The 15,720-nt window shown below is 24.7% G+C and overlaps 3 protein-coding genes and 2 long non-coding RNA genes across 6 annotated transcripts; 2 read left to right on the forward strand and 3 right to left on the reverse strand.

Annotated features, from left to right (window-relative positions):
* Positions 1–538: 538 nt before the first annotated feature.
* Positions 539–2,499, reverse strand: LOC122720559 (odorant receptor 4-like). The gene is made up of 4 exons (XM_043947343.1): positions 1,630–2,499; positions 1,427–1,526; positions 683–949; positions 539–595 (listed from the first exon to the last, which is right to left on the reverse strand). The coding sequence occupies exons 1-4, from the start codon at positions 2,424–2,426 to the stop codon at positions 539–541; spliced, it is 1,221 nt and encodes a 406-aa protein (XP_043803278.1). The 5' UTR covers positions 2,427–2,499.
* Positions 1,788–6,468, forward strand: LOC122720567. The gene is made up of 3 exons (XR_006347779.1): positions 1,788–1,894; positions 3,765–4,392; positions 6,133–6,468. It is a non-coding gene; the product is annotated as an uncharacterized LOC122720567 (long non-coding RNA).
* Positions 5,621–10,874, reverse strand: LOC122720550 (odorant receptor 22c-like). Of its 2 annotated transcripts, XM_043947332.1 has the most exons (4): positions 9,982–10,874; positions 9,807–9,906; positions 9,366–9,476; positions 9,084–9,287 (listed from the first exon to the last, which is right to left on the reverse strand). In XM_043947332.1, exons 1-4 carry the CDS (start codon positions 10,776–10,778, stop codon positions 9,084–9,086), a joined length of 1,212 nt encoding a protein of 403 aa, XP_043803267.1. In that variant the 5' UTR covers positions 10,779–10,874. The 2 variants fall into 2 exon arrangements, with proteins under 2 accessions (XP_043803268.1, XP_043803267.1); XM_043947333.1 differs by lacking the exons at positions 9,084–9,287; positions 9,366–9,476; positions 9,807–9,906 and adding exons at positions 5,621–5,788; positions 6,475–6,627.
* On the forward strand, positions 6,612–10,698 carry LOC122720570. Its single transcript, XR_006347782.1, has 4 exons — positions 6,612–6,739; positions 8,071–8,534; positions 8,673–8,754; positions 10,569–10,698. It is a non-coding gene; the product is annotated as an uncharacterized LOC122720570 (long non-coding RNA).
* A 601-nt stretch (positions 10,875–11,475) lies between the features above and the next one.
* Positions 11,476–14,177, reverse strand: LOC122720549 (odorant receptor 82a-like). Its single transcript, XM_043947331.1, has 4 exons — positions 12,649–14,177; positions 12,439–12,538; positions 11,660–11,926; positions 11,476–11,584 (listed from the first exon to the last, which is right to left on the reverse strand). The coding sequence occupies exons 1-4, from the start codon at positions 13,443–13,445 to the stop codon at positions 11,528–11,530; spliced, it is 1,221 nt and encodes a 406-aa protein (XP_043803266.1). The 5' UTR covers positions 13,446–14,177; the 3' UTR covers positions 11,476–11,527.
* Positions 14,178–15,720: the final 1,543 nt, after the last annotated feature.

Here is a 15,720-nt window from a genome sequence, read left to right on the forward strand (position 1 = left end):
GATACGCTATGTCAGATAATGTCATTCTAGAAATGTGAACGAAGAAGATTTATTTTTTATTTAATATTTTTTTTAAACTTATTTTTTTTAAACAATTCTAATAAGTATTAATAAGTATTTAAGATTTAAAGAAAAAAAAAAAAAGATCAAAATAATATATGACAAATAATATAAGTTATATTAAGTATTACTGTGATTTTAAGTGTTCATTTCAATTAAATCGGTGTAAGTAAATTATATAAATAGAAAAATTTTTTAATATTTTCTTTATGCAATTGTTTAGAATATGCTGATAGAAAATGTGTACTATTTATAACAATATTATAAAACTGCAAATTATAACTTTTTGAAATGGAAAAATGCAATATATATATATATATATATCTATATGTAACATATAGATTATTATGGATGAAAAAAAAATTTCTTATTTCATATTTCTTTTAAAATGATTCACGAATATAATTAGTAATATGCAAAGTTTATTATTAAATGTATATTTGATACATATTTTCCTTATGCTCAATACATGTGCACTTTACAATATTGTCATTTGGCGTAATATATTTAGGTATACAAAAACAGTTTTTACAATCTGAAATTGTAAATATATTTGAATATTTTCGATAATGTATTTCAACTAATGATATATTTCATAAAAATTTGAAAAAATCAGACGTACATTACCAAATGTGATTACCGATATATCAATTATCTTTCCAGCAGTCATTTTATATTCTACGCCAGATCGTATAATAATCATAATCAGATTAAAAATATCTTTATCAGGTAAATGATACCAATTTGTCATGTAGACAATGTTACCAATTTCTTTACATCTTTCAGTTAATATTTCACCGATATAACATATTAAAAATGTGCTTAAAATCACATTCATTACTGCAAAAATATATATACCGAGGACCCTAATATCACGTTCAGACCATTCCTGAGAAAAAATGAATATTTTTAATTAGATTGATTATTTGTTATTAATCTAATGATTTTCTTATTACTTGAATTTATGAGACTCATAAAAAATTATGATACGTAGAATAGGATTCATTTAATTAATTTCAATTATCTTGAAATAATTAATTAAAATATTTTATATTTCCAAAAATAGATTAAACTTAATACTTGAAAAATTTCTAAAATTAAAAAATTAATAGAAATGAATCTTATTCTATGTCAAATTAAATGATTCTATTAAAAGTAAAGAATTTAATATATTTATGTCGTAAATCAGTGTCTTAAAAATTTATGTTTTAATATTTCTGTTTACAGTGATGAAATTTGCGGATCTGTGTAGTATATCAACGTGCGACAAACCAAATTATTTTCAACAAAAAAATACACAAAATTAATTATAGATTTTGAAAATGAAAATCTTAACAAATATAATTAAATTTGGAAAATAGCATACCGCAAGAATGCAATAGCTAAACATGCATATACTCAAAATATTCTTGAACATTTCCATGAAGCATATTGGGCTCAATAGATGTTCAGTACGTTCTAGGAAACTTTAGTTAATATGTAATTAGAGAAAATCTCTAAAGAAAGATAGATAAATAGATAAAAAGAGAAAGAAATAGAAATAGAAAAAAACTATACAAAAAATGTTACCTTAGAATTCTTAAATGATGTTCGATGATTACACTTATTTCATCAATGCGTATATTCTTATTTTCTTTTTGTGGCTGATTTACAAATTCTTGAATCCACGTAATCATTATAGTTAACTGACCAATAGCGTGATATGCAAATACTGTAGCAAGACTGAAAGCGATAACAACAGTAGCACTACTTGTATATGATGTCAGATATTGCAAACTAAGAATGATACCATGCCCTGGATTAGTATCAACCGGAATTTTATAAGTTGGAAATGGTAAGACATATATTTCCATACTATCATTGCCAATTTTGATTGTCCGTTTCAAAACTCCCAAAACGATGCAGAAACAAAAAGTACCAATGTGCATAAAACCTGCGATGCAACCGGAAATGATGCGACCAATTTTCGCGCTTTTAAGCATCACTTGCTGATCTTCCATCCTCGTAATTATTTTCCAATCAGTTTCTATATGTTCTATACAATATCGTATATCGTTTTTACGGAGCAACAACACGGCGTAATTAAATCCTCCCCCAAAGCAGTAGCTTATAGGGCCAAGTGTTTTTAGTTTCGAAACAATATCCTCTTTCACGAAAATAAAATGTAATGAACTTGCTAATATAATAAATAATAAGATGATCCAATAGAAGAAAATTAGAATTTTTGTCATTATCTTTTCGAATTTTGAGGTGAAGGACGGAAGTGGCCATACACCTATCATTTTCGAGAGCCATCTGTTCAATTGTATGCTATATTCGTTCAGACTACCAAATTTCTTTTGAACCGCGACAACGTCATCTGCCATCGTGTTTCCTCGATGAAGTTGCAGAAACGACTGAATGATATACGCACAATATTATACAGATGATGTGCGCCGATCGATACACTCCGTTGACAATAGTTATGTGCCAATACTTAATCCATGCATTTACGTTTTATTTCGTTGAAGATAGTTGTATAGTACGTACTTGATGGAATGATAGAGATTAAAATACATATATATATATTGTAACCAAACAATAAAGTTCATAAAAAGGGCCCTATAAGTGAAATGTTATTTTGAAATATGATGTGTGTTATTTGTAATATTAATCGAAAAATTAATAAATGAAAAATAATAGAGAATAAAATAAATATTTTATTCTTTTTAATAATTATAATGATATTCAAATAACAAAGTGTAGTGTAGTATGATTAACTTTTTTAATAATGATTTTCAATATAAGAAAGAAATCAAATTTTAATTTTTTTGTCTGCCTTAAATATGTTAAACTTGAAACACAGAGTTCTAAAATTCTATTGTTTAGTTGCATAATAGAATTATGAAGTTTATTCATAATTCTAAAATTTAATTTATGAAATAAATATTGAAATAATAATTTCAATATTTAAAAAAAATAGTAAAAATTTCGAAATAGTAATCATTTTAAATTATGATAAAATTTTTGTAGTATCACAAAATCTTTATTTAGTTAAATAAATTATTTAGTTAAGATTTTAGTTAGATTTTAACATCTGTGACAACAAAAAACAATTAAATGAAATATGAATTATTATAAATATAATTTGATATAATAAATGAACTCACTCACTTTTTTATTTGAATTTTCCAGTTCTTCAATTTTGTTGAATTCGAAATTGAAAATATCAATATCAAATGTTTTTTTTTTTTGATAAACGATGTCAATTCATCATGTAAGTTAACAAACCAATAATTCGCATTATGATAGATAATTAAAATAGATAATTAAAAATGAATTCTATTATGAATTATTAAATAAATTCTTTTTTTTCAAATAATAAGAAATAATTTATATAAAAATACGATATCTGTTTCGATAAAATTTCACCATAGTATGAATATAAATATTGAACAATATAAACAAATTATATATAATAAATTAATATCTATAATTTCATTTTGTTTTCATTTTTTCATAAAAAAGTTGAGAACGAAACATAATATATATCACAAATTCAACGAAATTTATTTCATTTAAAAACTTTTTTTTTGAAATATAAAGTTGAAAATTTTCCATAAGTATAGTATAATATTATCATTTAAATTTACATATATTTTATCTTAATATGATGTTTCACAATGTTGTTTAATTGTTATTTATGCGTTTCTTCGTTCTTTTAGGTTATCGACCAAACATCGTTATAAGAATTCCAAACTCTTCACAATTGAGTATAATAAAAAATGATAATCAAATTATAAGCACTTGAATAATGGAATATCACAAATCCAACTAAGCATCAAATACATGATTTCAAAAAACATAATGATGCGTAGAAAAAGTTCAATCTCATTATCGATCATTTCTACCTCTATATAAAGAGTTCATCACAATGATATAGAAAAATTCATCGGAATATATAAAATTGACGCAGAAAATTTTCAAAAATCGATTAATTCTCGCATTCTTAATCATTTTTTTTTATATTCCAGACATTGTTGCAAAGAAGTATGAGACTAGTCGAGTTCAATTATATTTTTATCCTTAATGTACTTTTTGATAATTTACGCGAAATGAAAATGTATTTCGAGGAGAAACTGAACGAATTGATCATTTTGATTTTAAGGTCGAAATCTTCTGTTTTGTCGAGAAGAGAAATGCAACATACTAGTAAGAAATTCATTAGAAAGAAATTATTAACATGAGGATCACAAAATGAATTTTCTTCTTAATGAGAGAAAAATCTATTAGTATCAATAATTAACAACTTATTTGGACATCCAATCTCTACTATAAATGGATGGCAAGTTTGTAAGTACGAACATAATGATAATTTACAAAAAAATTGTACAGATAATTGAGAGGAAATGTTAAAATGCACAAATGATAGATATTATCGATATACGATTATGAATATTTTCAATAAATCGATTTCAATACTTTCGATAAATCGATTCGTGTGAATTGTTGCGAGTGCGATTAAACTCTCTCTTGACCATCAGTTGATTCGATTCGATAAGTGCTTATATTAAAATGGAAAGATATTGTATATACAATGAAAATATTAAAGAAATAAATTTTTAGATACGTTTTATATTGTGATATTTATGTGTTTTAATTACAATACTTTTCTTAAGAATAATACTGAATAATTTTTTTATAAATTTATTTTAAAATTTTTTTGTACATGCTTTCTAATAATAATAATTATATGGACCAATGATTATTAAAGTGAATTTTTTCTTAGAAAGTAAAATTTATAAAAAGAATATCTTAAATATTTGAAGATTCGAAAATATGATGCATGTCAGATAATACCAAAGAGTTAATTAATTAAAGTAAAAAATTTATATTCTTTCTTTTAATATTGTAATAATTATTCTTTTAATGCAATATACTGTATTAAATTTTATAAATATTGAATATGTCACAATAAAAAAATTAATCTTAATTTTTCTGATTTAGAATTGATTTTTTTTAAATAGATTTGACTGTATCACAAAATTACATTCATTTTAAATTGTGTAAGTATTATACAAATAGAAAAAAATTTTTATGTTTTCTTTATAGCGTATATATGGAAATGTATTATAATAATATTATAAGATTGCAAATTAGAATCTTTTGAAAGAGAGAGATGCAACTAATTATTATGAATGAAACAAACATTTTTTATACTTTCAAATTTATTCAAATATAATTAATAATATGCAAAATTTATTTTTAAATATTTTTTTTGAATATTTGATACATATTTTTTATGTGCTTAATACATAAAAAATGTTTATATATAAAAATTTACAATATTGTCATTTGGCGTAATATATTTAAGTACACAAAAACAGTTTTTATAATCTGAAATTGTAAATATATTTGTATTTTTGATAATGTATATCAATTAATGATATATTTTATAAAGAATTGAAAAAATCAGACGTACATTACCAAATGTGATTACCGATATATCAATTATTTTTCCGGCAGTCATTTTGTATTCCATGCTAGATCGTGTAATAATCATTATCAAATTAAGAATATCTTTGTCAGGTAATCGATACCAATTTGTCATGTAAACCATGTTACGAATTTCTTTACATCTTTCAGATAATATTTCACCGATATAACATATTAAAAATGTGTTTAAAGTTATACATATTACTGCAAAAGCATATATACCAAGGACCCTAATATCATGTTCAGACCATTCCTAAGAAAAAATGAATATTTTTAATTAGATTAACTATTTATGTTGTTTACATTAATTTAATGATTTTCTTATTACTTGAATTTATGAAATTCATAAAAAAATTACATATAGAATAGGATTCATTTAATTAGTTTCAATTATCTTGGAATAATTAGGTAAAATGTTTTACATTTCCAAAAATAGATTAAACTTAATACTTGAAAAATTTCTAAAATTAAAAAATTAATAGAAATGAATCTTATTCTATGTCAAATTAAATGATTCTATTAAAAGTAAAGAATTTAATATATTTATGTCGTAAATCAGTGTCTTAAAAATTTATGTTTTAATATTTCTGTTTACAGTGATGAAATTTGCGGATCTGTGTAATATATCAACGTGCGACAAACCAAATTATTTTCAACAAAAAAATACACAAAATTAATTATAGATTTTGAAAACGAAAATCTTAACAAATATAATTAAATTTGGAAAATAGCATACCGCAAGAATGCAATAGCTAAACATGCATATACTCAAAATATTCTTGAACATTTCCATGAAGCATATTGGGCTCAATAGATGTTCAGTACGTTCTAGGAAACTTTAGTTAATATGTAATTAGAGAAAATCTCTAAAGAAAGGTAGATAAATAGATAAAAAGAGAAAGAAGTAGAAACAGAAAAAAATTATACAAAAAATGTTACCTTAGAATTCTTAAATGATGTTCGATGATTACACTTATTTCATCAATGCGTATATTTTTATTTTCTTTTTGTGGCTGATTTACAAATTCTTGAATCCACGTAACCATTATAGTTAACTGACCAATAGCATGACATGCAAATACTGTAGCAAGGCTGAAAGCGATAACAACAGTAGCATTCATTATGTATGACGTCAGATATTGCAAACCAAGAATGATGGCATGCCCTGGATTAGTATCAACTGGAATTTTATAAGTTGGAAATGGTAAGACATATATTTCCATACTATCGTTGCCGATTTTGATTGTTCGTTTAAAAACTCCTAGAATGGTGCAAAAACAAAGAGTACCAATTTGCATGAAACCTGCGATGCAACCGGAAATGATGCGACCAATTTTCGCGCTTTTAAACATCACTTGCCGATCCCCCATCCTCGTGATCATCTTCCAATCGGCTTCTATGTGATCTATACAATAACGTATATCGTTTTTACGAAGTAGTAATACTGCATAATTGAGCCCTCCACCGAAGCAATAGCTTATTGGGCCAAGTGTCTTTAATTTCGTGACTATATCTTCTTTCACGAGAATGAAATGTAATAAACTTGCTATTATGATGAATAGCATGATAATCCAATTGAGGAAAATTAGAATCTTCGTTATTATCTTCTCGAATTTTGAGGAAGAGTATGGAAGAGGCCATACTCCTATCGTTTTTGAAAACCACCTATTTAATTGTATACTATATTCGTTTAAACTACCAAACTTTTTTTGAATCGCGACAATATCGTCTGCCATCGTGTTTCCTCAACGAAGTCAGAGAAACGACTGAATGGTATACACACGGTGTTATATGGGTGATGTACATCGATCAATAAATATACTCCATAGCTTGTACTTCCATAATTATCGGCAACGGTAATCTATGTGTTTATTTTTCATTTCGTTGAAGGTAATATAATGTGTATTTGATATAGTGATAGAGATTAAATTAGATATCTTAGCAAAGTAAGAAAATTTATAAAAATGACTTGTAAAAATTTTTACAAGTGAAATGTGATTTTAAAAAATATGTAATACTTAATATCAATCGAAAAGATAGTGAGTAGATAATAAGAAAATAATATATATATATATTTTTATTAATCAATGGTATTTAAATAGTAGAATATCGTATATTGAAGATTGTGATTGTTAATATTTTTGGTAATTTTGATATAAAAAAAAACTACTTTTTTTTAATAATTCATTAAGAAAGTTGTAACGAAAAGAAAAATGTTGTTTAAAATTAGCTCAGGAAGAATTTTTAAGAAATCGAAATATAACAAATGCAATTTTGCTGTTATCACATGATCTCGATTATTATTTCAGTATAGATAATGAAAACATTCAATTCATACATTCTACAAATTTAATAAAATATCTCATTTAGAAACTTGAGATATAAAATTGTTATCCATAAACGCAATATGATATTACTATACAAATTTACACTTATAATACATACTTTTTGCTCTAATATATGTAAATAATATTTTATAATATTAATGTTATTTATGCATCTCCACTTATTATATCCTTTTTTAATTCCTTTCAGTTTATCAAGTAATCTTCATAACTTTATTACAAGAATTTGAAATTATCTACAAGCGTGCATAAACGTGCAAACCAAGCACTTACAGAAACGGAATGTATCACAAATTGTATAGATCAAGGATAAATCGGGAAAATTCATTGGATTTCATGATTACATTATCGATCTTTTTTATACAAAGAAGCTTTGCAGTCACAAAAGGATTTGTTGGAATATATGAAACTGAAAATTGATTGATGAGTTTTCATATTCTTCATCATTTTTTTATTTTCCAGACACTATTGCAAAGAAGCACGGAATAAATCAGCTGAAATGTCCTTAATGCATTATGCTATTCATGCGAGACAAAAACATAATATTTAATTGGAAACTCTAAATGGATCATTTTGATCTTCGAATCGAAATCTTCTGTTTTGTCGAGGAAAATGCATAAAATATAGGAGGTAGTAGGAGGAGACTTAAATTGTGTAAGTATATTATATAAATAGAAAATAGAAAAAATTTATTAAAGATTTATTTGAATGCAAAAATATGTAGTAATGTATTGTAAATTATATTATAAGATTATAAACTGTAAATGTTATTCATTTAATCATTTTATTTAGCCTCAAGTAATTCAGTATGTGTATACTGCTAGTGCAGTTGAAGTCTCCTCTTAACCACCAGTTGATTCGATCACAAGAATATGTATGTATAAATTTATTAACAATAAGTGCAAATGAAAGTTCAATGAAATTTTTACAAATATTTATTTTCAATAATAAATATATATAGATACTTGTAAGATATTTTATTTGCTATTTCATAAAAAAATATTTAATTTACAAATTATAAGAAGAAAATTGCAATTCAGAAATAACTAAAATATTTGTTGAAAATTTCAAATTTCAAATTTAATAATCTAAATATAAGTTGAATATATATATAGTTTATATCATTGTCATTTGACGTAGCATATTTAAATATACGAAAACTGATTTCACTGTCTGAAATTGCAAATTATTTCATAAATTTTTTTACGAATAGAAATTATATTTTTTAATAAAGAAATTATAGAAACTTACATTACCGAATGTAAGCACCGACATGTTAATCAACTTTCCGGCACTCATATTTACACTGATACTAGATCGTGAAATAATCATCATTAAATTAAAGATATCTTTGTTAGATAATTCATACCAATTTGTCATATAAATTATTTCTCCGATCTTTTTACACTAGAGAATGGTAAGAATTCGAGTGGTAAAATCGAGTGTAAAAATGTAATTAATTATGTATTATAATATGTAATTTACCTGTTCTGTTAGAATTTCACCAATATAACATATTAAAAAAATATTGCAAGTCATAGATATAATTATCATAACATATACAGTCAAGTTCTGAACATTATGTTCAGACCATTCCTAAAATAAATATATTTAATTAATTATGATTTAGATAAATTTAATAATTTTTTTAATTTATGTTAATTTGTGAAAAAGTATAAAATTATATTTTATATATGTTATTATGTAAATTAGACAAATAATGTATAAACATAAACATTTATATTATTAATAATATAGATTATTAATAATGATATAGATATATAGAATATCTATGATAAAATATTTTTTAATGTGAAATTCGATAAATTATTTTGAGAGTACCAAAAAACAATTATAAATCTATGGATTATAATATTAATAGATATAAAATTGCCATACACACGCATTTTGATATATTTAGCGTACCGCAAGGATATAATAGCTAGGCATGCACATTCCCACCATACATTTGAACATTTCCATAAAGCATATTGGATTCATCAGGTGTTCAATATGTGTTATAAAACTGTAGTTAATGAATAATTAGAGAAATTCTTTAAAAAAATATCAAGATAAGAATCAAGATAAAAACAATTCTTACCTTAAAATTCTTAAATGATGTTCGACGATTATACTTATTTTATTAACATAGACATCATTATTCAACTCCATTGATCGATTAACAAACTCGTTGATCCATGCCACCATTATATTCAGTTGGCCAAGAGCATGGCTTGCAAACACAGCAGCAAGACTAAAAGCACCAGCAGCGCTCGAACTAGTAATGAATGCCGACAATAATTGCGTACTTAATATAATATCGTGGGTTGGATTTGTTTGAACTGGTAATTTATAGGCTGGACAAAGTAAACTATATATTTCTATCGTCTCATTGCCGTTTTTGATAGTCGTTTTAAATGCTCCTAATGCAAGGCAAGTACATAAAACGCCACCTTGCAAGAAAGCTGTACAAAAAGCTGCAATGTAACGACCAATTTTCGCATACTTTAACATTATTTGTTGATCTTGCTTTTTCGTGATAATGTTCCAATCAACACGTATATGTTCTATGCAATGTAATATATCATTTTTACGTAGCAAAAGCACGGCGTAATTGAATCCTCCGATAAACCAATGACTTAAAGGACCTATTGTTTTTAATTTCAAATAAGTATCTTCTTTTTCTAGGAGAAAATGAAGTACGCCAGGAATTAATGTAAATAATGAAAAACTCCAACAAAGAATGATTAAAATTTTCGATATTATTTTTTCGATCCTAGTAGTATAAAGGGAAGTTGGCCATGCACCTATTGGTTTTAAAATCCATCGATTGAATTGTATGCTGTATTCATTAAGACTACCAAATTTCTTTTCAATTTCTACAAGATTGTCTGACATGGTGTGACCACAACAAAATCGCGCACGCAACTGAATCGAGGATTCAAATGCACTGTATTTACTGAACGCTTGCGCATACTTAGTCAAAGGATGTGCGCCGATCGATTCGTCTAGTCAGTTGATATAACTTTACACTTACGTGAGTATTCATTTCAAATTGTTGATAATAAACATGAATTAGATAATGTGTGTGCAATGGAAATTAAATTGTATATTTATGAAGTAATTAATTTTGGTATTTGTAACATGATTTGATACGTGCTGTGTGCCAAATAATGTCATTTTAAAAATTAGTGAATGAATTGATTTATTTTTTATTTAGTATTTTATCTAAGCTAGTTATAATTTTGATCATGATATTAATTGTCTGGATTTTAAAAAAAAAAAGATAATCAAGTTTTTACATATTGTCTTGAATATTATTTTGTCTATTTTGTCCATTTTAATTAAATCAGTGTAAATAAATTACACTACTAAATAAATAAAAAAAAATTTTTTGTATATATGAAGTATATATGAAAAATATGCTATATTTATATATAATATTATTATAAAACTGCAAATTACAACATTTTGGAAAAAAGAGATATAACATATATTTGATCATTATGGATGAAAAAAATATTTCTTATCATTAATTTCAAGATCATATAAATATAATTAAATAATGAAATATAATTAATATGCAAACTTTATTTTTCAATGTATATTCGATACATATTTTTTTATATGTTCAATATATGTGCACTTTACAATATTGTCATTTGGCGTAATATATTTAAATATGCAAAAATAGTTTTTACTATCTGAAATTTTAAATTTATTATTATGAAAATTTTCGAAAATCAATAATGTATTATTTTAAAAATTAAAAGACGTACATTACCAAATGTAATCACCGACATATCAATTATCTTTCCACCAGTCATTTTGTACTCTATGCTACATCGTGTAATAATCATTATTAGATTAAGAATATCTTTTTTAGGCAATCGGTACCAATTTGTCATGTAGACGATATTACCAATTTCCTTACACTTTTCAGTTAATATTTCACCAACATAGCATATTAAAAATGTTCCTAAACTTATATTCATTGCAGCAGAAGCATATGCACTAAGGGCTCTTATATCACGTCCAGACCATTCCTACGAAAAAATGAATATGAAATTTTATGCTATTCATATTATTTCTCACAATTTTATTATTATTTGAATTTGTGACATTTATAAAAATTACAACAATTATATAGAATAGGATTCATTTCATTAATTTCAATTATCTTGGAATCTTATTTAGTTACTACTACTACTAATTTCTAATTCATTGATAATAATATTTCTTAAAATTATAGGAATAGAAATATATGATAGGATGAGAATAAAATAGAAATATGAATCATATTCTATATTAAATTGAATAATTCTATTGAAAGTGATGAATTTAATAAATATAAATTTATATCTTGAATCAATATTTTAAAAATATCTTAATATTTTTGTTACAGATAATACAACAATTTGTGGATGATGTATTGTATTACGAATGAATCATCATGTGATCAATTGGAAAAAATATTTTCAATACAAAAATGCACAAAACTAATGATCTTAAAAACGAAGTTCTCAATAAATATATTTAAATTTAAGAAATAGCATACCGCAAGAATGCAATAGCTAAGCATGCATATAGTCAAAATATTCTTGAACATTTCCATGAAGCATATTGGACTCAATAGATGTTCAGTACGTTCTAGGAAACTTCAGTTAATATGTAATTAGAGAATATTTCTAAAGAGAGATAGAAATAGATAGATAGATAAAAAGAAAGAAACAGTAAAAATAGAAAGAAACTATACAAAAAATGTTACCTTAAAATTCTCAAATGATGTTCAATGATTACACTTATTTCATCAACGCGTACATTTTTATTTTCTTCTTGAGGCCTATTTACAAATTCTTCGATCCACGTAATCATTATAGTTAGCTGACCAACAGCATGGCATGCAAACACTGTAGCAAAGCTGAAAGCGATAATAACGGTACCTGTTGCAATGTATCCTGCCAGAAATTGAAAACCAAGGACGATGTCATGTCCTGGATTAACATCAACCGGAATTTTATAAGTTGGAAAGGGTAAGACGTATATTTCCATGCTTTCGTTGCTGATTTTAATTGTCCGTTTAAAAGCTCCAAATACGGCACAAAAAACAATAGTACTAGTTTGCATGAAAGCCGCGAAACAACAGGAAATGATGCGACCAATTTTTGCATTTTTAAGCATTACTTGCCGATCGTCTGTCCTCGTAATTGCCTTCCAATCCGCTTTCATGTGTTCTATACAATAACGTATATCATTTTTACGAAGTAATAGAATGGCATAATTGAGTCCTCCGCCAAAGCAATAGCCTATAGGACCGAGTGTTTTTAATTTCGAAATAATATCCTCTTTCACAAGAGTAAAATGTAACAAGCTTGGTATAATGACGAATAGCGCGATGATACAACACAGGAAAATTAGAATCTTTGTCATTATCTTTTCAAATTTGGAGCTAGAAGATGAAAGTGGCCATACTCCTATCGTTTTCGAAAGCCATCTATTCATTTGTATGCTATATTCGTTCAGACTGCCAAACTTCTTCTGAATTGTAGCAATATCATCCGCCATTCTGTCTTTCCCCGACGAAGTTACAGAAACGACTGGATGGTGTATACACTGTCGTATGGATGATATACGTCGATCGATACGTGTATTCCGTTGCCATAACTATTAGCGCAGGCAGTTAATCTGTATATTTACGATTCAGTTCATTGACGATAGTTGCACGTGTCGCACAATGTGTAGTCGATTGATTGGTAGAAATTAAATTAGATATCTTAGTGGAATGATAAAATTTGTAAGACTTTTTATAATGGAAGTGTGATTTTGAAATATATATATTAGCAAATGTCAAACAAAAATGGAAGATAAATAAGTGAATTTTCTTTTTATTAATTACAATAATGTTTAAATCATACAGTATAGTATAGTATAGTATATAGAAAATTATGAATCTAAAACTACTAATCTTCTCAGAATAATTTTCGTAAAAAAAAGATCAACTCTAATTTTTATATTTGATGCATTAAATAATTTTTAAATACATAATGTGTTAGAATTTCTATTGCTTATTCTGAAATTTATATATGATCTTAGAATATAATTTTTGAAATAAATAAAATTTTCAAATGATAATCATTTTGGTAAAATTTTTCTGGTTGCATCACGAAATATGTAAGGATACAGATAGGTTCAAATATGTCTCAGATGATTGTAATATCTGTAACAGAAAATAATAAAGTGAAATATGAGTTTTGCAATTGATATGATAAAGGAAATCTTCCATAGATGAAACTTCCATTTATGTCACAAAAGACAAAAATAATTCTAAGAATTTTCCAGTTGTCAATTTTGAAGAATTTAAAATTATAAATATTAATATAAAATATTAATATCAATTTCTTGTAGATAATATTGTATAATATCAATTATTATTAAAAAAATTATGGAAAAATTATATAATACTATTATATAATTATATAAACTGACAAATTAATGATTGTCCACTCTAGAAAATGATTGAATGTGAATTTTAGTTTTCATTACAAATAATAAAACGAATAATTTTATAAGAACATAAAATATCTCTTCCGGAAAAATTTTATCAATGTAATATAATATGAAAATATTGAATATAAAAAATATGAGATACATTACGTTAATGTTTCTAATATTCTTATTTCTAAAAAATTGAAAACAACATATAACAAATATAATGCTGTTATTCAATCATAATCATTTAATAATGTATCTTGATATAATTTTATTATCATAAATTCATAATATCCCAGAAAATATATATTTAATGTATATTAAATTTATATATATATATTATACAAATTTATATACATGTATATATATATATATATATAATCTGCAAATTGAACGAAATCTATTTCGATTAGAAGATCTATTTAATATATAAAGCTAAAAATCATTATCTATAAATAATATTTTCATACAAATCTATATAAGTTGCATTTGTTCTTTATTTTTATATTATTTTTATATTATGTAAATGATGTTTCACAATATTACCTAGTTGTTCACGTATCTCCATGTTCTTATCTCTTTTCATACTGTCGAAAAATTATTATAATTTTGTCACATGAATTTTAATCTGTTCACAGGCATGCAAACACAGTGATCAAACATTTGACAGTTACGAAGTACATCACAAATGCGATTAAATATTGCATCAATTGCATGATTTCAAAAGACAAAATGGATCGAAAAATTCATAATTATATACTCATAATAGATAAAGAAATTTTAAGATGTCATGATTTCGTTATTAATCATTTTTTTCTATTTTGTACAAAGAGACATCATAATAATATAAAAGAATCGCAATATATAAAATCGACATAATTGATGGAATTTTAAATTTATGATATATGTTTATTTCAAATTTTTGATAGCTGATAATATGAATTGGACAATGTGTGTCCAATGTGCGCGCAATGGAAAATAAATTGTATATTTCTGAATTATTTTCAGTATCTGTATGTGATTTGGACATCCTACATTTGAAAATGTCATTCTAGAAATTAGTAGATGAAGATGATTTATTTTTTAATATTTTTTCTAAGATTATTTTTTTGAAATATAGATAATATTATGTATAATAATATTTAAACCATTTCTTAAAGATGATTGATCTGCAATAATAATATTTTAAACATTCTTTATAATTAAATCGGTGTAAGTATATTACATAAATATAAAAAAATTTTTTAAGTTTTCTTTGTGCAAGTATATTGGAATGTGCTATACTATAATAATATTATAAGATTATAAATTATAACTTTTCGAATAAGCAACATATACTTGATCATTATAT

The sequence above is a fragment of the Apis laboriosa genome, unplaced genomic scaffold (assembly GCF_014066325.1).
Source record: "Apis laboriosa isolate Shangri-la unplaced genomic scaffold, ASM1406632v1 scaffold12_cov154, whole genome shotgun sequence".
In the NCBI taxonomy this organism is placed as follows: domain Eukaryota; kingdom Metazoa; phylum Arthropoda; class Insecta; order Hymenoptera; family Apidae; genus Apis; species Apis laboriosa.

Excerpts from the sequence above, each read along its gene's own strand:
- LOC122720559 (XM_043947343.1), bottom strand. The coding sequence starts at position 2,426 with ATGGCAGATGACGTTGTCGCGGTTCAAAAGAAATTTGGTAGTCTGAAC. Across the intron at positions 950-1,426 it reads TTAGCTATTGCATTCTTGCG|GAATGGTCTGAACGTGATAT; the intron begins GTATGCTATTTT and ends ATTTTTTCTCAG. Across the intron at positions 596-682 it reads CGGTAATCACATTTGGTAAT|ATTGTAAAAACTGTTTTTGT; the intron begins GTACGTCTGATT and ends TTACAATTTCAG.
- LOC122720550 (XM_043947332.1), bottom strand. The coding sequence starts at position 10,778 with ATGTCAGACAATCTTGTAGAAATTGAAAAGAAATTTGGTAGTCTTAAT. Across the intron at positions 9,907-9,981 it reads CATCATTTAAGAATTTTAAG|TTTTATAACACATATTGAAC; the intron begins GTAAGAATTGTT and ends CATTAACTACAG. Across the intron at positions 9,288-9,365 it reads GTGAAATTCTAACAGAACAG|TGTAAAAAGATCGGAGAAAT; the intron begins GTAAATTACATA and ends ACCATTCTCTAG.
- LOC122720549 (XM_043947331.1), bottom strand. The coding sequence starts at position 13,445 with ATGGCGGATGATATTGCTACAATTCAGAAGAAGTTTGGCAGTCTGAAC. Across the intron at positions 12,539-12,648 it reads CATCATTTGAGAATTTTAAG|TTTCCTAGAACGTACTGAAC; the intron begins GTAACATTTTTT and ends TATTAACTGAAG. Across the intron at positions 11,585-11,659 it reads CGGTGATTACATTTGGTAAT|ATAGTAAAAACTATTTTTGC; the intron begins GTACGTCTTTTA and ends TTAAAATTTCAG.